The 21,186-nt window shown below is 40.7% G+C and overlaps 2 protein-coding genes and 2 pseudogenes across 3 annotated transcripts; 1 reads left to right on the top strand and 3 right to left on the bottom strand.

Moving 5' to 3' along the window:
* Positions 1 to 1,598: 1,598 nt before the first annotated feature.
* On the top strand, positions 1,599 to 11,329 carry LOC149107768 (uncharacterized; annotated as a pseudogene). The gene is made up of 7 exons (XR_016209104.1): positions 1,599 to 1,872; positions 2,634 to 3,479; positions 3,702 to 3,813; positions 3,933 to 4,182; positions 4,279 to 4,544; positions 5,035 to 5,418; positions 10,396 to 11,329. The product of XR_016209104.1 is annotated as an uncharacterized LOC149107768 (transcript).
* A 1,120-nt stretch (positions 11,330 to 12,449) lies between these two features.
* Positions 12,450 to 18,540, bottom strand: LOC149107766 (tetratricopeptide repeat protein 28-like). The gene is made up of 2 exons (XM_089295846.1): positions 16,970 to 18,540; positions 12,450 to 13,764 (listed from the first exon to the last, which is right to left on the bottom strand). Exon 1 carries the CDS (start codon positions 18,538 to 18,540, stop codon positions 16,990 to 16,992), a length of 1,551 nt encoding a protein of 516 aa, XP_089151972.1. The 3' UTR covers positions 12,450 to 13,764; positions 16,970 to 16,989.
* Positions 14,083 to 16,733, bottom strand: LOC149107767 (uncharacterized; annotated as a pseudogene).
* On the bottom strand, positions 17,575 to 20,667 carry LOC149107765 (uncharacterized). The gene has a single exon (XM_089295864.1). The coding sequence runs from the start codon at positions 20,665 to 20,667 to the stop codon at positions 19,129 to 19,131; it is 1,539 nt and encodes a 512-aa protein (XP_089151990.1). The 3' UTR covers positions 17,575 to 19,128.
* Between the last annotated feature and the right edge of the window lie 519 nt (positions 20,668 to 21,186).

Genomic DNA, 21,186 nt, shown 5'->3' with positions numbered 1-21,186 from the left:
AGTGAATGTGCATTCACTTTATCGCAAGTTATGTTATATAACTCGGATTAATTGCGTATGCGTGACACTTGAACTAGTCACGTGATATAGCTTAGAACATTTACGGGCGGGATTTCCCTATTTATACATCTCTATAGATTTTCACACATCGGAAAGTTAAGCATGGCTTCGCTCTTTTGCTCGTTTGTAACTTTTTCGAAAGAAAAGTGCAGCATATCTCCACGCTATCCGGGGGTCACAATATTTTCCCTTGACGTCTTGTAAAAAAGACATCCGGTCCCATCTGAGGACAGTCAAAGTTTCACAGACTAATATCCTCATAGAGAAGGATTTGATTCTCGCTCGCACGGGTCAGTTTAATGAAGATGGTACTAACATGACAATATGTCCGAGACACCGAGTTGAACATGGCATATTTTGGCGACCGATGAGAAAAGTAGGTAAGTAAGAAAGTAAGTAACCTTTATTTAAACACGATAAGTAATTCAGCTTGCAGCTTGTGGGGTCGTGTGTGAATAAACAATAAAGAATAATTAAATTAAAAATTTGTAGCTAATAATAATAACCTAATTGTTAAAAATGTGCGTATCCTCTTCATGGGAATCGCAAGGGCAAGCCAGAGAGGGAAGCGACGTTGGAGATGAGCAAAGAAATCATGTCAAAGTGGAACACACTCGTTCCAGTCGGAGCATGTAGGGGAGGAATATATACTTGCCTACCGCATTTTAAAATTTCTCGATGCCCTTGGTTCAAACATAATGTCGGGGGTGTAACCTGAGTGAGGGGTGGGTGGGGATAGGAAGTAATCAACAGAGTTTTATTGGGGAGGTTACCATTTTAAGATCTGAATGCTGATTTACGAAAAAAGGAACGGTTTGAACTTCGGACGTAGCCTCCTACGCAGACATTCTTTGGGATCGTCACGTAATCTTCCGTCCCCTACAACGGGGAGAAGGAAGATTGCGAGACGAGCTCAAAGAATGTCTGCATAGGAGGCTACCCCCGAAGTACAAACCGTTCCTTTTTTTATGAATCATCATTCAGATCTTAAAATAGTACCCATTTTAAGCTGATTCCCCCTAAACTAGTCCATTGTGGAGAGTGCTACCCAGATGTCGTTCGCTTGGCATCAAAGTTTGTGTGGTCTGGAATCAGTAAATCCAGGCTCAAGATCAGGAATCATATCGATGGGATCATGGATCAAAGCCGAAATCTAGAACAAAACGGAATTTTTTGTAAACCAGGATCAGGAGTAGTTTCCAACTTACAGATCTTGTTTCGAGGCCGCTAAATTATGCAAATGAACATAATTGTTCATTTGCATTGTTGGTCGTCCTGAGTGATATTTGTTTGGCCCAAAAGGGGCTATTATTCAAGGGATGCAATTATTTCTCATTATCCCTATATCAGAGTGTTAGCTACAACCAGGAAGAGGGCAACGAACAAAACGATCTCTGACAAGAACCATGAGAACTCAAAGCGTAACGCAAATACATAAAAATGTATCGTCATCATAAGTGAGTGCAGTAGTTTTGATCGTACAAGGACTCATTTTCTTTTGGGGGGGGGGGGGTGGGCGTTATTTGAGCGAAAGGATATTCAAGAAAATGCGTTAATCACTGTACATTTTTTCACACTTCGCATGTGTTGTATTTACATAATGTTTGACTGTTTACAGGAATTTGCAAAGTTTGTAGAAATGATCACCTTGCCGCTGTACGAGTCGTGAACCCAGGTGAAGATTCGTTCACGTTGCAATCTGAAGAGCCAGCTGTAACGCAATCTGAAGAGTTCACTAGAGCCCCAGAACCCATACACGAGTTCCTCCCTTAACAACTGCACGCATCGAGTGATTCTGGAAGTCAGCTGGAGGTATGTTGCGCATTGCTGCTTTGTCGATAGGATTTTCAAAACAAGCCAAAAGGCAGCGGACTCCAGCTGTGAATAAGGTGCACATAACCAACGCAACACTCACTGCAGAGTTCAAAGTACTTCATCTGTTTCCCCAAGGAAACCTTACCGGAAGCTTGCCAGATACAATGTCATCGAATATTGCACTGAGTTATTGATTATTTACCTACGAGTTATTAATTAGATATTCGTAAGCACACTCACTAAGGTACTACAAATAAGAACACTGACATTCCGTTCTTGGTGTACAGCTGCAGCCTAATTAGTGTGGTTACCCAATTTGGTGAGTTTGAGGACGCAAGCTGGGGCCTGGACACTAAACGCCGGAATCGTTAGGAAAGAGCTAAACCACATAACCTCTACTAGCCGTGAAGATACACACAATCTCGTAAATTCTAGAATTGAGCCTTGTCGTGTCAAGGGTAATCGAATGCAACACAAACAGATATGCTGCAACGGAAGTTTAATGTTCCTGACTTTTTAAACGTAAGGTGGTCAGTTATAAAATAAGGAAAGATCCGTAGCTATTTTTAGATTCATAGTCTAAAGAAATGTTTCCCAGAAAACCAATCAGGCTTCCGCTGAGGTTCCTAACATTAAAGAAGAATCAGTGCTAATTAGCTTTTCCATGGAGAATCATTTTGCCCTTTGTTGGAGAAGTACTTGAGACAGTCTTTATTTAGTAGTCTGACTAACACTCTATTGCTATTTTCTAATTTCAGCGAGAAACCAAATCCTGTAAGGGGTTGCCCTTGCGTAAAGGTGAAGCCCTGCTAAGTGATGATGGCTCAGATGTATTTTCCTCTGGCTCACAAGAATCCTCAACGGCCATAGAAACATCAATGGCATGGCAGGCAACGCCACAGATACAAATGAAACTTCATTCTCTCAACAATTTTCTAGGACAAGCTGATGGTAGAGTGAGCCCAGTACGATCTCAGCTCAACACAAACGCGGAAGGTGTCTCATCATCCACTACACGCTTTTACGAGCGAAAAGGAATGCAAGTTGTTGAGGCGAGTCTAGATGCTATAGCCCCAGGGCAGTCTAAATGGCTTCTGCAGCAAGTGCTAGAGGCGTACAGCCATTCTACCGACTCGGACGTGAACCTCCCTGAGAAAACATTGCGTTCCAGGCTTGTCACCCCATACAATAAAGCTACAAATTGGTATGCCAGACAGCAAATTCCCTCTGTCTTTGTGGCCGATTACTCTAATACAGAGTTACTGAGCTTGATTCCAGGTTTGACCTTGTGGAGGATAGATGAGGCCAGAAAACATGCTTTCCGTACTAGCCCAGGCCACATTATTGAACCCCCTGTTTTGCAGCAATGCAGGCGTGATCCAGTTAAAGTGGATCACTTTCTTGATTTTATTTCAAGCCCCTCCTTTCTCCAGGACGTGGCCTACGGGACGAAGACCCTAAGATTGTCAGATGGTGAGACAATAGAAATTCCAAATGTGGTGAGGACAGTTGTGGCATCCCGTCTTACTCATTTGTACCAGTCATACTGCTCTGAGTCTGGATTCGAACCCATGGGAAGATCAACCCTGTTGAGCATCTTCAAGGTAACGAGGACGAATATGTCTAGTTTCACCCCCTGAACATGTTTACGTCTTAGATTCTGTCTCTAAGAAAAGGATTCGATATAAATAATTCATTTTTAAGAAATGGTTACGTGGACAGGTTTTGGGGCCCGCTAAGATCTGATTAGTCTACTAACTGGACGAATTGTGTGAACAAACTATCTGGCTTTTTATTAATAATTATTTCTCAACTGCTTTGCCCAGATATGCGCTGCTTCCCAGAAGAAATCGTTAGCTGGATTGGACAGCACACAAACCGATGGAGTAACAGCGTTCAGTACTCTGGATGAGGCAACTAATAAACTTTGTACATTGGGTATGTATGTCTCACTGTTAAAAAAATGCTTCTTAGAGCCCATAATACATGTTTGAAAAAATAAATGCAGTGTAAATCAAGACTATAGCACACTCATGCATGTCTGTCCCATTTTTCAGGTTTGTGTGAGCGAACAGCCAGAGACATCAGTGCCCGTCTAAAGTCGTCAAAAACCTATCTTAAGACAGACTATAAAATTCACGTGTCTAGAGCTGGTCACTGCAGTGTGTATGCGCTGAGCACCGATGACCCCGATTACCAAGGGCACTGCGACCATGAGCACAACATAGTCTGTGACAGATGTGATAATTACAGGAATGCTGTTGTGGATCTACAAATGTCGTTATCGTCTGCTACTGTTATCTATAGGTAAGGACTTGTCGGTTGGTTGTCATTTTCGTTCCTGTTTTTATTAGCATCGTACACTTTGGTAAGATTCGTTTTTTGTGTTGTTTTGTTGTCAAGCGGTAGTGATCTGAAAGAAGAAATCATACACGATGTAGACTCAGCTCTCCCTAAACTTGACGAATGGAAAGCTCACATCCTTAGAGCGGCTCACCAGGATTCTGCGAAGAGAGACATCATTGATAATCTGTCACCACGACAGGCTCTCCTGATAACGGATTGGGCCATCCAGCTTTCGAGAAACCCAGCGTGACTGGTTTTGCAAAAACGGCAGATCGTGGCATGTGACAGTTGCAGTGACAAGAAGCGATTGTTATGGCATTGAGGTAATTACTTCAAAATAGAGTTTTGCTATAATTTAGAAAATGCATGTAGCAAAAAGACGCTTTAGAAACGGTGCCCTAATCCCGTTTTATGGGCGTGGCCCAAATACATTTCAACCCCTAAAGGGTACCAATTCTATGAGAACACATTAGCTGACACTGACATTTCTAAAGCAATAAAAATGCCCACATAAACTTAAAATTTCAAATAGTTGAGTAACAAATAGGTGCTGAATTTTTCCGCTTTTACTTAAAAAGGTGCCGCGATAACTCTAACCCTGTTACTTTAGCGTTACCGATTGACGGCACATGAAAATCAACGATGAGCACCCCCGTCAATCTAACAGAGTAGTCCCTTAGGGAGGGCAACATCCTTACTGTCAGAGCCGGATTAACAAAAGGGTCTGGGATGTATGTCAAACTGTACTGTACACATATTACTGTTTTTTCTAGTTATTTTAGAGCTAATTGTGTTATTGTCCTTCTGTTCCAGGCCCGAACTTACATCCATTTGTTTGAGGATTGCGTTCAAAACTGATTCGCAGTCGCTTCAATCATAGAACGCACACTGACGACACTGAAAGCAGCAAACCTAAACATTCAAGAGGCATTTTTGCGCAGCGATAATGCAGGATGTTACCATTGTGCTTATCTAATCCTCTCTCTTCCTAGCCTTGGAGAGCGCGCGGGCAATACGATACTCAGATATGATTTCAGCGATCCGCAGGCTGGAAAGGACGTCTGTGACCGACGAATTGCCACACTGAAGAGCCATATGCGGCGTTACATAAATGAACGGCATGACATTAAAACTGCTAGTGATATGAAGGCTGTGATCGATTCCTATGGCGGGGTTAAAGGGTGCCAGGCAGCAGTTGTTAAGAGGCGCCCTCTGTAATTTTCAACTATGGCCATTTGGACCAGAAAAAATCAAATTCCTCAAACTTTCTCAGATGAATGGTCTAGATAAGTGATTCACAAAAATATAACTTTCAGTTCAATTCGATTCGTATTTAGCGCTGGGGCCAGCATCTTGGTTTTGCCCCTCTGAGAGGGCTTTCAGCGGCCATTTTAGGGCACATTTTTAACAATTTGCCATACAAAGAAAACGATCTTAATCCGGGTAAAAACCCTTTATTCGAGACAAGCAAATGTTTCTTGTTACATTGAGAGGCTGTTTTGGCAATTTGATCATCACCTGATTTTTCTACAGAATTTTAAATTTCTTCCCTTTCGGACTACTCATGAAGCGCCACAAAATAGGCGAAGTTTAAAGGAAAATATCGCCAAAAGTAGATCCCAAAACTACCCTTCACTTAAAGAGCAATGTTTCACCTATAGAAACATGCAATAAAATTTTGGGGCAGTTAAAACTGTAAAATGTTAGAAGAAGAAGTTTAAGCTGTGCTTTTGTCAACAAAGACCGCCGTCTTAATTAGCATAATAACATGAAAATAACGATGCACAGAGAAAATAATGATATATTCCACTTACCTCGCGACATGTCGACAACTGGATGTTCCACAATGCCTCATGTTATAATTATTTCCAGTATGTTTCAGCCGCATTTTCGGTGATTAGTGTACGAAATCACTCTCAGACATCGCCACGGTTAAGCAGATTTCAACTCTCCGAGGCCCGCTTCATAACATCTATCAATATTATTTGTCTTTCGCCTCATAAGCCGCTGTTTACAAGAAGTTTAACAATTTGCTGAGATCCTTACTGACCCAGACGTCTGTTAGCAGCCTTTAAAATCCTCCTCTTAATCGAGGATTCTCATCAAGAACTCGTTTAAGCTCAGTTCTGTTTTGATCTGTTGTGCACCCGCCATCATTCGACAGATTGCGTTACATTTGCCAATGTGCATTCCAGCGGGTAGGGGTAGGGTGGATAGGGAGTGAAAATGTAACCGACATTAAAGCCATTTGACGCATTTCTGTGGCTAAACTAGTAACTGGCTTTCCCAGAATGATTTGAAGGGTGGGGGGGGGGGGGGGGGTCTTGTACTAAAAAAAAAAAAGAAAAAAAGAAAACGATGGACAGTATTAAGTCAAAAGATTATGATCCGTGTATTTTGATCAGCTTTATCAGTTCATCAGTTAGGCCCTATTAGGGGTTTTCAGGATACTGGATATTTGGCTGAGAAATTAACAGGATGCAAGAAATTTAGGAGAAAAATTAATGCGGTAGAGCATGTTTAGATCAGATAAAGCGGGACAGTTGTGTCTTTCACTGCCGGAAGTGCCATCAAATTTTGCAAAAGACAACAGACTGACGAATAGTGGGCAGGAAGTAATGATAAGCGACGTTTTATTGAAACTTCTTACATTTTCTTAACCGTGTCACTTTTCCATCTAAAGAAAATGCTCAGAAATTACTAAAGGGCAGTTAAGGACGGTACCTTCTTTTTTAGGCATGGTTTAAACGCCAGGCGCGCGCTTGGGTTGGAACTAGTGACGTAATTAACTACCCTACCAAGCGTGCGACTTAAAAAAATTCTATTGTGGCCGAAACAAATTTCGCACTAAAATTACGAGCGTGTACTAAAACCGGGATTACCAGAAAAGCAGCATATCGCTAAGCAGTAACTGTGAACGGCTTGCAGCTGAAAAACTACCTCTTATCGTATCCGTAGAAAAAATCATACTGAAATTCGACTGTAGATGGCATAATGCGCGCGCAAAACAACTGCGAGAGACGTCAATGTTTAACTTGGAAAGTAACAGGAAAAAAAGTAACGGACACCGACAAAGTTTTCGAAAGGATGAAACAACTCCTTTAACTTTTAACAAAGGGGTGATTACAGCTACATTTTATGGTATGAATTGGAAGTGGCAAGCCTATTTGACAATGCATTAGTTTTTGGCTGTGAGGAAAAGTTATGTAGACTGTATTTTGGCTAAGCCAGAGGAGTGCTGTTGCGACGATTCTGTTATTAAATACATATCAAAAGTGGTTTTTATGTTACCACTTACCACGTAGTTTAAAGATGTTTTTTAATATGTTTAGTTTTCTGCATGTAAAGGCGAACCTTAGGAGAATCTGTCAAGAAATATCTTTACCTTTTTTTCAGAAAAATGCTACCGTCAGCAGTAGCTAATTATCTCGGAAAAATTGATGACTACCCCAAGGCTTTTTTTTGGATTCTAATAACCCTGGCTAAGATGTACTTCCACGTTTTCTTAATCTGGCGGAAAAACGTTTGTATTTTGTAGGCACCATTCGTTATGAGCCTGAGGCATCCCACAGCCGCTAATGGCGTTCAGTTCTGTGATGGAGCAAAGCTGCATGTCTGCACAGGACTAGTTTTCAACCCTATGCAGGGCGGTTTAAAATACCCGCATCTATCAAGCGAAGCCCTAATGTTGACGCTTAGCTTTTTAAAGACATTATAGATGCGTTTAAGGCACACAAGTTGAATGAGTGATAAGCAATTGGATGAATTAACTGACACTTGTCAAAAATATCTGCAGCTTGATTCTCAGCGGTTGTTGTGTCTTCTTGGAGGACCTTCTCCTGTGTGTTTCTAAGCTTTGAAGCCATTCTCGAGAGGAAGGATTAAACGTGGCAAGGAGTCAGGAACTCATCACAGGTGAACCGCCTAATTCTGGCCTCACCTTTTGAGCGCCTCATCTTTTGTGCTACAGTAATTGCTTCGAATTTTATGGCCGTTTCCTGACCTGAGAAAAACTTTTCTTGAACACTGCTTGTCAGTCTGTTGCCTTTCACAGCATTTGATGGCATTTCGGGCAGCGGAAGACACAAGTATAATGCTGAACAAAAAAAAAACAAGGAAGAGGCTTTTTATTGGAGTTCTATCCGTATTCTATTGGTAATGAATGAAAATTCTCGTCAAAAACTAATGGCTGTCAATGAGATTAGGATAGCTGTTACAAATATAGTGTGGAATGTTATGCCTCGATCTCTTTGCAGACAAAAAGGTTGCCATGTAAGAAATTCGTGTTAAACGGTACAGAATTCGGGACACATTTCATTCTCTGTTTATTTCTCCAGCCTCGTCTTTATCTATCTATTCAGTGTAACAAGTGTGGGCTTCGAAATTACTAACAAGGAGCTGCGTTACCTAACCTTAAAACCCCTAAAATCTGATACAAAACTTTCATATTCCACCGTGACATAAGTACTAAGAGTCCAGAATAAATGCTTATAGCAGTTGACATACATTTATTTCATCCTAAAATATTAAATTAGTTAGGTAGTTAGATTTATTTAAATGAAATATTGTATAGTCCTGAAGGAAATACCGTGTCTAAATAAAGATTTTACCTTTTACCTTTTTACCTTTACCTAGCTGACCATTGTTGAGGCCCCATTGTGGGGGAGGGGCCGGGGGGGGGGGGTGTCGGTGTATCCCTTATCCTGTTAATTTTTATCCTAAATATCTTATATCCTGTTAAATCCAGCTCAACGATTTCCTACTCAATTAATGTCCTGTTTTATCTGATCTAAACATGCTCTACCCATTAATATTTCTCCTAAATTTCTTGCATCCTATTAACTTTTTACCCAAATATCCAGTATCCTGAAAACCCCTAATAGGGCCTCACTGGCCTCAATGATGAACTGATAAAGCTGATCAAGATACACAGATCATAATCTTTTGACCTGATACTGTCTATCGTTTTCTTTTTTCTTTTTTTTTTCTTTTAATACTCGACATTCACCACCCCCCACCCCCCCCCCCCCTCACCTACTCTGCAAAAATAACCTAGAAAATACCTGCAAGCAGAAGCTCATGTTCAAATCATTCTGGGAAAGCCAGTTACTAGTTTAGCCACAGAAATGCGTAAAATGGCTTTAATATAATGCCGGTTACATTTTCACTTCCTACCCACCCTACCCCTACCCGTTGGAATGCGCATTTGTCAAATGTAACGCAATCTGTCGAATGATGGCGGGTGCACAATAGATCAAAACAGAACTGAGCTTAAACGAGTTCTTGACGAGAATCCTCGATTAAGAGGAGGATTTTAAAGGCTGCTAACAAACTTCTGGGTCAGTTAGGATCTCAGCAAACTGCTAAACTTCTTGTAAATGGCAGCTTAGGAGGCAAAAGACAAATAATGTTGATAGATGTTATGAAGCGGGCCTCGGAGAGTTGAAATCTGCTTAACCGTGGCGATGTCTGAGAGTGATTTCGTACACTAATCACCGAAAATGTGGCTGAAACATACTGGAAATATAACATGAAGCATCGTGGAACATCCAGTTGTCGACATGTCGCGAGGTAAGTGGAATATATCATTATTTTCTCTGTGCATCGTTATTTTCATGTTATTATGCTAATTAAGACGGCGGTCTCTGTTGACAAAAGCACAGCTTAAACTTCTTCTTCTAACATTTTACAGTTTTAACTGCCCCAAAATTTTATTGCATGTTTCTATAGGTGAAACATTGCTCTTTAAGTGAAGGGTAGTTTTGGGATCTACTTTTGGCGATATTTTCCTTTAAACTTCGCCTATTTTGTGGCGCTTCATGAGTAGTCCGAAAGGGAAGAAATTTAAAATTCTGTAGAAAAATCAGGTGATGATCAAATTGCCAAAACAGCCTCTCAATGTAACAAGAAACATTTGCTTGTCTCGAATAAAGGGTTTTTACCCGGATTTAGATCGTTTTCTTTGTATGGCAAATTGTTAAAAATGTGCCCTAAAATGGCCGCTGAAAGCCCTCTCAGAGGGGCAAAACCAAGATGGTGGCCCCAGCGCTAAAATATGAATCGAATTGAACTGAAAGTTATATTTTTGTGAATCACTTATCTAGACAATTCATCCGAGAAAGTTTGAGGAATTTGATTTTTTCTGGTCCAAATGGCCATAGTTGAAAATTACAGAGGGCACCTCTTAAGGTTCAAGGGTCAAGCCAGACCATGGAGAAGCACACAATATCTGGGATTCAGTCTCTGAATAATTTTAGTTTTGAGTCTGGAGGTCTGCGAGTGTGGAAGGCTTATGATGTGGGCCCAGCTAAACGTTTTACCCCTGCACAGGTGAATAGATGTGGAACACCTCAAGGACCCACAGAACTACGAGTCGAGCAGCCCTTCAGTGTACCGCGAGAGGAGGCTGGTGCTTTTAGATCCACGACTTTGAGAGGTGAGCACCGACAGCCTCAGCCTAGCACCGCACAATCTGTTGAAGAAAAGCTGCCAAATGTCGAGGCTACGAGAGTTTTTTTTCGCTTGCCCCGAGGAGGGATGCACAAAGACATATCAGTCTTTTGCAAATCTGCAGAAACACATGGACGTTGGAAAACACCTTGTGAGATTAGAGAGAGAAACAACATATGACAGCATAAAGAGAAAATGGGCCGAGACGTGCAAGGAGGTGCCTGGAAGCTACATACACAAAGAAACAGGGTCGAGCTCCCAAACGGCCTGTGCTGATCCCGCATGTGCAGTTGCTAAAGGATGGTCTCTGAAAACATCACGAAGAGCAACTCGCTTTTCCGAGAAGGTGAAGACATGTCTAGAAAGAACATTCCTGGAAGGCGAGGAGACAGGGAGAAAGCAAAGTGCTGTGGATGTGTGCAGCAAGTTGAAAACTCTGCGTGATGGTAATGGCAGGAAAACGTTCAATAAAAAAGAGGGGCTTGTTGTTGACCAATTAGCTAGGTACTTCAGCAGATTGTCTCTGATGTAGAGAAGTGGTCGACTAGCCATAGACCAGGCTGATCCGAGTCCTGCTCAGGATGAGGAGGAGGACTTTGTTGCAGAGGCAGAAGAGATCTCAACGAGGCTTGAAATTTGAAGGCAGCTGGAATTATGATACAACGAGTAAGTTAATTACATATGTAATATTGCCTCTACTACTTCTTACTGTCCTTCCAGGAGAATCAGGATTAGGCAGTCTTGTAAAAAAAGCAAATTATTTATTTCGCAGCAATGTAGCGTCAGTTATGCATGTACGTGGGAGCTTGCTAAGCAGTCACGAATAGCCCAGAGCGACTCTAGTTTCTAGGTCGAGTGCCCAGAAAAATTCAAAATGTTCGAGCAGAGCGGAGGCGTTGCTAACGTGTATGCGGCCATGTGCGCTTGTGCGGGCCCCAGGTCGAAGGAACCTCAGCTAAATCCTCTTTTCGCTCAGCCGATTGCAAAGTTCTTCAAGCATCTTATTACTCGCAGACATGATTATTTAAAATGTTTTTGCTATAAGGTACAATCTTTGTTGTTGTTAATTCAGAATAGAAACGTTCAGAAGAAAGACGTATTTTCATAATTGCTCAAAAGTAATGAAGTTTCACGGTAGCCAAAGTATGCACGCACGTGCAAGACGAGAAATTTGAATCATCCGCACGCAAATGATGATTTTGTTCATTGGAGAGCTCCATCGACTTCGACAGATGTTCCAACCAGAGGAGGTATCTGAGTAGGAAAATAGGGCAAACGGTAGACGTTGAGTTAATCAGAGTGCTCTCTTTACGTATTGTGGTACATGAAAAATTGTCTGCGCTTACTCCAGTTGATAAAACCGCTGACCAACTTTCTGGGCTCATGTAATCGTGGTGGACTCTATCTACGGCGTTAAACAAGATTAATTTGCATGCCTGATAATTCAAGGTTTTTTTGAACTCAGAATGGAATAGAGTTCGTCTGCCGAGAGTGTGAGGTAAGTGTTGACATTGACAAACTGCAAGGTCAAGTTCTTGGCCTGCGATGATTGAACAGGGTTTTAAGAGCAATCTAAACAACAAGATATGCTCTGTTAAACTCGCATCTAACACCTCAATGCTTTAGAATCTAAAGCTCACGGCAGTTCATTTCCATATTTCGATCATACGAATAAAATTCAGGTGTTATGCTCGTGATACACTGTTATTTTAAAGATTATTGCGAGGACTTTTGCGTTCAGTTACCTTCGATAGCCAAAAATAATATTCAGATTCAGATTTCAGATTCAGATTTTTTATTAATTGACACTATTTACAGACATATTTCACTATCGCAGACTATTACAAAAAAATTCATTAATTAAAATAAGGAAAACATAATAATAATAAAACCAAAACAAAATGTGCTCAGTGACCAAAGAAGCATATGCTACACTGTTGATGTCATTAACGTAGGAACAACGTTAATTAATTGATTCTATAATATCTAATTTCCTTAGATTTCTCCCTTCTCCCTTTGTTAAAACTGGTCTTTTGTCACGTTGATTGAACAACCTTTGTGACCAAAAACTAACAGATGCCAAAAATTTTATTAGTGATTTCGTCAGGCCAAGAGTGGCTCTTAACCTTGGTAAAATTAGTTTTCAAAAAGAAAGTTGGACTTACGTGGTATTTGAGTCAGAATTCTAACTAATTTGCCTCATTCCTAAATCTTGCGTGACATAGGTATGCAATGACAACTCTTGATTGGCACCTGTCTCTTCAAATCCCTTGAAACTCGTGTTGTGAACTAAGATAGGTCCAATCCTTATTTGTGTGAAATGGCAATAAAATTCATGGTATTCTGTAACCAGGAGTGGAGTCTAAATTTGATGCTTATTTTAATGCAATTTTTGGGATTTGGGGCAAAAAACCACCGGGGGGGGGGGGGGGTGGTCTAACTCCCAAGGGAAAAATCGCAGAGCCGGCCCACTTTGTCTTTTAGACTTGTTTGGTGGTCCCTTCAATCTGGCAAAGTTTCATCCAAATTGAAGAGATGGCATGTATCACCCCTGCCTGGTCCTCTGGCAAACTCAGTCTTAAGTACTTTCCGCTCGTATTGTACGTTAGAAGTTGCATTATCATATTGTAAACACATGACGTGTTAAGGATGATATATAAGCAAGTACGTTTGTAAAGCTTTTTCGATTACATCAATTACATGGACTACGATTAAACTGCTGTCGGACCATGTTATGTCTCTTCCTTGACGTCCGTAGTGAAGACTATTGAAGTAGATCCTCGTGTACCAGGAAATCGTGACGAATTTCCGTTCCCGCAGGTAAGCAGTGCTCTCCAGAGTTAGATTCCCCCAGTTGTCAGTTCAAGTGTCGATTTAGTCCGAAATTTACAGTGTTTTCAGGAAAAACCTATCGTCACAATAGATCATTTACTGCTACTTTCGTTTCTCATTAACCAGCCTTGTCACGGAGTTACTCCTTGCAAAAATTAAATCGTCCCATTGATTCAAACTGTGTCTGTATTCAGGGAACAGCTGGGCGCCATCTTGGATTTCAATGTCGGGCATTGGGTATGACGCTGGTGCAAGGCAAGCCTGCAAAAGTAGAAACATAAAGAATCACTCGCCAAATAAAACGACTTACTCCTTCATATAAAACAGGTCAAAGGTATTCCCAATATAACCAAGGTATAAAATTTCTTCTTTCTTTAAGAAAGCAGATTTTTGTTTTGCTCGAGAGGAGTACACAGTGGACCAGCTTTAGCAAAATAACGTGATATGTTATTAATGGTAGCTCTGCGTTGATTTTTAGCATACCCAAGTGTCTGCCTCAGTGCTGGGAAAATTTGGCAGTGTGATTGCCCACACAGGCATTCAGAGTGCGACTCCAATAGTTTTGTGAGCTTTTGGGAGTTTTTATAGCTCAAAGGTATAATTGAAAAAATGCCAGTAAATCACTTTCAACAACATTATATGTTAAGTAGAGCATCATCTAGATTACGCTTAAACACTGATACTGCACACTCTCTGATCGAGTAGAATTCTACGAGAAATTAAAAACTCGTTGACCGTTTGTAAATATTTGCATTGGTTCAGGAGATATTTAAGTTTGAAAATTGCGTAAAATATGCAAATGATTGGGATGATGATGTCATACACTCAGCCAAATGCTACATGAAGTGTATAAATTCTTGGCTTGCAGTGTCACGCAATTTAAAAGTAATGCGAAAACCATTTAGCGGATAAAGTTAAGAAATTGTGATGTTATAGGAGATTGATAAAAAAGACACTTCTCCAAGATTTAAGTCTGCGCGTTTTCCTAAACTTCAAATATTTGACGAAATATTTTGCACAAATTTTTAGAGCGCAGTATGGAGCCGCCATGTTGATGTACCTCCGTGGGACACCAACATGGCGGCCGGAAAACAGGGTAAACACGTGGAACTTACTTTGGCTATTAACACGACTGATTATCTGTACTGACAAAGACAAGCATTTACATAAGCACTTTTTCTCATACTTTAACTTCTCAATAGGCTAAAAATCACGAGATAAGTTTATATTTTTCGACAAACGCGTTGGTAGCTTTATGTCACGCACCGACATAACTCTGAAATTCAAAATGCACTGGTTTCCAGACGAAGCAGGCTACTAGCTGAAAAGTTGTAAACAGATATAAATGTTCGCCCTCTTATGCCTGATGAGGATAACAACTTTGGTGGCTCGTTAGTTTTCGATTTGAAAAAATGATGATGTCATGTGCAAGCCAAGAATAGAGCTATCTCGGTCAATTTGCAGCAGAAACCATTGAAACTTGGTAGGCTACTATTCCTACATGCAACATACCTACGGCTATAAAACTTTTGATTCCCACAGCAACCCACTCTTTCCAAGTTCCCTCGAACCTAATTTCAATATTTTAATGATTTTCAGCTTGAAAAACATTAAACAAGGCCATAAACTGACCTAACATATTTATATGCTTGCTGGATCATGCAGATAAGGTACCCTTGGCAAATATCAATATAGAACGCTAAAGGTGGCCAGAAAAGTCTTTCATATCGGAGAGGTCTGGAGCCCAGTATGTTGCCATGGTAACAAAATCTTATGTTCATAATATGGAGCACCTCTACTGGAATCGTACTGCCGAGAATTAAACATTTCTAATTCAAATTGGCTGACATATCTTTGTTCATAATATTTAAACAAGATCCGGTTGAGTTCATGACGTCATCGCTTAGTTAGTCTGCATATTTTAAAAACTTGAATATATCTGGAACGATAAGAAATAATTGAAAATAGCAAACAGAGTTTTTCTTTTCCTACACACTACTTGTCTATGTTTTAAAATGACTTAAATAGGAAAACTAGCGCTAAAAAGTCACGACGTTTCGACCTCTCCGAGGTCATTTTCAAGTGAGTAAAATTTGTAAATTAGCATAAATATGTTAAAAAACAAGTTATAAGAGATAAAAATGGCGAACGCTAAAATATGATAAAATATGTGAAAAAGTGTTAAAAATATACGACGGAAAAATAAAATAATCTTAGCAAGACTTGCTTGAAACAAATAATTTGGCGCGAATTGAATCGCACTGTTTGTTTAGCGTTGATTTCAGTTCCTTGGTAAAAAAAGCATTTCAAAAATAAGGCAATCAAATTTGTTCTGACACTGTCTTAAGATTCGAAAGCTCTGTGCGATGTCTTCTGGCTCCACATCGTGCTGCTCTCTGGGGTGGTTTCCGATTACCGATCCTTTGTGTTCTTCAATTCGTTGGTGTAGGTGTCGGCACGTGTAGCCAACATAGCCTGCATCACACAGGCCACACTGAAATGAATACACCACGCATTGTTGACTCACAAGGCGGGGTTTTTCTCCCTTGACCTTAATTTCATCCTTGATCGTTCTACTTGTGTAACCTGGGCTAATATCTGCGTTGATCTTCCGACTGAGGTCAGCCAGCTGTTTGCGTACTACGTTTGCAGATTTCTGCTCGTTGTAGGACAACACGATTCTGATTGGGGCTTCTCTTTTATCAGCCACTCGGGTATGTGAATCCTCGGACACTTTTGATTCAATGAATCTGCGAATGGTTGACTGTGCAACGTCGTCAGGATAGTGCAGTCGGGAGAAGATCTGTTTTAGTCGTTCACATTCCTCGTGAAAAAACTTCCACGTAGACGAGAGTTGAAACGCACGGTTAAGCTTGGTGTTCAGCAGTTACTGTTTGTATCTGGCGTCAACGTGGCTGTGGTAGTGTAGCAAAAGCCCTTTGGCCGTCTGTTTTCTGTAGACCGTGGTGTCTAGGCGGCAGCCATTCCTGATAACATCAGAGAAAGGGAAGCCTGCCATTTTCTTCGAGCTCCATTGTAAAATCGATAGAGGGATGACTCTTGTTTAATCCCTCCAAAAATTCTGAGGCTGCTTACGGTTCCGGCATCGCGCTGAGTGTATCATCTACAAAGGGTTTGTAGAAGATATTTCTAGCTGTATCTTGATTTAGCACGTAAAGGCGTTTGTTATGAGGGAACCCAGTGGCGTTCCCATAGCTACACCGTCCACTTGTTCATACAAGTTTCCTTCTCTTTTTCACATATTTTATCACATTTTAGCTTTCGCCATTTTATCTATTATAACTTGTTGTGTAACATATTTATGCTAACTTGGAAATTTTACTCACTTGAAAATGACCTCGGAGAGATCGAGACGTTGTGAATTTTTAGCGCTAGTTTTTATTTCAAAATCGATTTCTAAGAAACTACTTACTAAATAGGAAAGATGCGATTTTCATCATAGTACCTCTTTAAGGAAACTTATTCTTATTTTCCAAAGTCCAATGTCACGTTATCTCCAATCAGCATAAACGGCGCCCACGCGGAAACCATGTGAAAGCCGTTACCTCTCATCCACTTCATGGCCTGGTGAAGAGATTCACTGGCACTCTTACCACGAACAAGATGCTTGTAGAATTGAAGCATCAGCTGCTCTGTTGCCTCGTCACTTATGGCCCATAGAGCCACCAAAACGGACCGTGCACCGGATCCCAAGAACGCTCGAGCGATCCCAATGACTCCTTCTGCTCTAATCTGCCCACGTGCACTATGACAGCAGCTAAGCACCACCAGTTTAGCTCGCAGTTGAACTTTTGAAATGTCAGACATCGTCAATAGGTAATCTTCTTCAGCTGCAATCCTGTTAGGAGGGCGTACCGGGGAAAGGGCAATTTCTCCTCGGTCAGCATTACCATGGGCTGCAAAATGGATCAGACTCACTGAATGTAACCTGTCAAGTACCACCTGCTTTGTTGCGTGCTGTCCTAACAAAGGTTGAACACTTAGCAGTCGTCCAATCATTACTGCTTCCTTTAATGCACAGGGTAACCTATGCAAGGTCATTTTCTCTCCTTTGTAAAGGACCGTACCGACTGCTGGATCCCCCACTATCAGAGCACCAGTCTGACTGTGATAGTCTGCAGGACTGTCCTGAATGAGCTTGAGAGTCGTCAAAGAAGGAACAATGCGGATTCTGAATTTTTCTGATAAATACATCCCGCCTTTATCTGTCAACGCTGGAAATGGAACTTGGTTTAAGCAGCGATCAGGAACAACAATGAGCTCGGGCTCCTCAAGTAGATCATCTACCGGACTGATTAACATTCTGTAGTACAAAGAAAAGCTCGATTCGGAGCTTCCACTTTCTTCATCTTCTTCCTCTATAAGTCTCAATGCTGCGAGGGTCTGAACGTCATTTAAAGATCGATCTTCGCAATCTTCCTCGCGTAAAATACCAAATCTTCGAAAGCTTGTAGCGAAGAAATCATGTAACTTGCCAACTAGTCCGGCACCAACTAGTTTCTCATCTACTGTTATTCTTCGGAAATGAATGATTCCACTTGTCTTGAGAACCCAGAAAAACAGATTGTGATCCTGATAAGAAATGTACAGACAAGAAGAGTTGCTTTCGTTTTTCATAATATTTTCAATACCAATCCAGGATTGCGGATCAGCTGAGATGTGGCTTTCAACAGAATACTGAGTTGCCATCAAGTCCGCCAATGCTCTAGCCCGTGCCAGCTCTAAAACATAAAGTGCATGGTTTGGATTTCGCGAAAAGCAAAAGAATGCACTAAGATTCCGGTAGGTAAAATCGCGAACGTCTGAAGACGATACCTTAAAATCGTCGTTGTCCCTTAGAAAACTTCGTAAAGATTCGCTTTTCTTCATACTCAGCAACAGACAGTCAAACGCTTCCTGGATCTTGTGTTGAGATAACTTCACCACAGTAAGAAGACAAAGAATTTTAAACTCTCTCTCTAAGTCCTTGATTTCTCCAGCAATTAAGAGTGCCTTTTCAATATAATCTTCAGCCATGACATATTCACCAACTGATTGATAAAATGCTGCTAGGCTTCCGTAAACTGCTGCTTCTCCCTCTTTGTCACCGATTTGTATTTCGATAGCAAGTCCTTTCTCAATATATTCTTTAGCCTTGTCATATTCACCAAGAGATTGAAACACAGTTCCTAAGTTTCCGTAATCTGCTGCTTCTCCCTCTTTGTCACCAATTTGTATTCTGATGGCAAGTGCTTTCTCAAGATATTCTTTAGCCTTGTCATATTCACCAAGAGATCTAAACACAACTCCTAAGTTTCCGTACGAGGTGGCTTCTCCATCTTTGTCACCGATTTGTATTTCGATAGCAAGTCCTTTCTCAATATATTCTTTAGCCTTGTCATATTCACCAAGAGATTGAAACACAGTTCCTAAGTTTCCGTAATCTGCTGCTTCTCCCTCTTTGTCACCAATTTGTATTCTGATGGCAAGTGCTTTCTCAAGATATTCTTTAGCCTTGTCATATTCACCAAGAGATTTAAACACAGTTCCTAAGTTTCCGTACGAGTTGGCTTCTCCATCTTTGTCACCTATTTGTATTTTGATGGGAAGTGCTTTCTCAAGATGTTATTTAGCCTTGTCATATTCACCACGAGATTTAAACACAATTCCTAAGTTTCCGTACGAGCTGGCTTCTCCCTTTTTGTCACCGATTTGTATTTTGATGGCAAGTGCTTTCTCGAGATATTCCTTAGCCTTGTCATATTCACCAAGAGATTGAAACACAGTTCCTAAGTTTCCGTAATCTGCTCCTTCTCCATCTTTGTCACCGATTTGTATTTTGATAGCAAGTGCTTTCTCAAGATATTCTTTAGCTTTGTCATATTCACCAAGAGATGTAAACACAGTTCCTAAGTTTCCGTACGAGATGGCTTCTCCCTCTTTGTCACCAATTTGTATTCTGATGGCAAGTGCTTTCTCAAGATATTCTTTAGCCTTGTCATATTCACCAAGAGATTTAAACACGATTCCAAAGTTTCCGTAATCTGCTGCTTCTCCCTGTTTGTCACCAATTTGTATTCTGATAACAAGTGCTTTCTCAAGATATTCTTTAGCCTTGTCATATTCACCAAGAGATGTGAACACGATTCCTAAGTTTCCGTAATCTGCTGCTTCTCCACCTTTGTCACCGATTTGTATTCTGATGGCAAGTGCATTCTCAAGATATTCTTTAGCCTTGTCATATTCACCAAGAGATTTAAACACAGTTCCTAAGTTTCCGTAATCTGCTGCTTCTCCACCTTTGTCACCGATTTGTATTCTGATGGCAAGTGCATTCTCAAGATATTCTTTAGCCTTGTCATATTCACCAAGAGATTTAAACACAATTCCTAAGTTTCCATAAACTGCTGCTTCTCCATCTTTGTCACCGATTTGTGTTCTGATGGCAAGTGCTTTCTCGAGATATTCCTTAGCCTTCTCATATTCACCAAGAGATGTTAACACAGTTCCTAAGTTTCCGTACGAGATAGCTTTTCCCTCTTTGTCACCAATTTGTATTCTGATGGCAAGTGCTTTCTCCAGATATTCTTTAGCCTTGTCATATTCACCAAGAGATTGAAACACGATTCCTATATTTCCGTACGAGGTGGCTTCTCCATCTTTGTCACCGATTTGTATTTTGATGGCAAGTGCTTTCTCAAGATATTCTTTAGCCTTGTCATATTCACCAAGAGATTGAAACACAGTTCCTAAGTTTCCGTAATCTGCTGCTTCTCCCTGTTTGTCACCAATTTGTATTCTGATGGCAAGTGCTTTCTCAAGATATTCTTTAGCCTTGTCATATTCACCAAGAGATTTAAACACGATTCCTAAGTTCTCATACGAGTTGGCTTCTCCCCTTGTGTCACCGATTTGTATTTTGATGGCAAGTGCTTTCTCAAGATATTCTTTAGCCTTGTCATATTCACCAAGAGATTGAAACACGATTCCTATATTTCCGTACGAGGTGGCTTCTCCATCTTTGTCACCGATTTGTATTTTGATGGCAAGTGCTTTCTCAAGATATTCTTTAGCCTTGTCATATTCACCAAGAGATTGAAACACAGTTCCTAAGTTTCCGTAATCTGCTGCTTCTCCCTCTTTGTCACCAATTTGTATTTTCATGGCAAGTGCTTTCTCAAGATATTCTTTAGCCTTGTCATATTCACCAAGAGATTTAAACACAGTTCCTAAGTTTCCGTAATCTGCTGCGTCTCTCCTTTTGTCACCGATTTGTATTTTGATGGCAAGTGCTTTCTCAAGATATTCTTTAGCCTTGTCATATTCACCAAGAGATTTAAACACAATTCCTAAGTTTCGGTACGAGGTGGCTTCTCCATCTTTGTCACCGATTTGTATTTCGATAGCAAGTGCTTTCTCAAGATATTCTTTAGCCTTGTCATATTCACCAAGAGATTGAAACACAGTTCCTAAGTTTCCGTAATCTGCTGCTTCTCCCTCTTTGTCACCAATTTGTATTCTGATGGCTAGTGCTTTCTCAAGATATTCTTTAGCCTTGTCATATTCACCAAGAGATTTAAACACAGTTCCTAAGTTTCCGTACGAGTTGGCTTCTCAATCTTTGTCACCTATTTGTATTTTGATGGCAAGTGCTTTCTCAAGATGTTCTTTAGCCTTGTCATA

This window comes from Orbicella faveolata, unplaced genomic scaffold (genome assembly GCF_042242905.1).
Source record: "Orbicella faveolata isolate gen_17 unplaced genomic scaffold, um_ofav_v1 contig_26, whole genome shotgun sequence".
Taxonomy (NCBI): Eukaryota; Metazoa; Cnidaria; class Anthozoa; order Scleractinia; family Merulinidae; genus Orbicella; species Orbicella faveolata.
This window is presented reverse-complemented; position numbering and strand designations above follow the sequence as displayed.

Bases quoted from the DNA above. Each gene is read 5' to 3' on its own strand.
- LOC149107765 (XM_089295864.1), bottom strand. From the start codon at position 20,667: ATGAAAATACAAATTGGTGACAAAGAGGGAGAAGCAGCAGATTACGGA.
- LOC149107766 (XM_089295846.1), bottom strand. From the start codon at position 18,540: ATGGCTGAAGATTATATTGAAAAGGCACTCTTAATTGCTGGAGAAATC.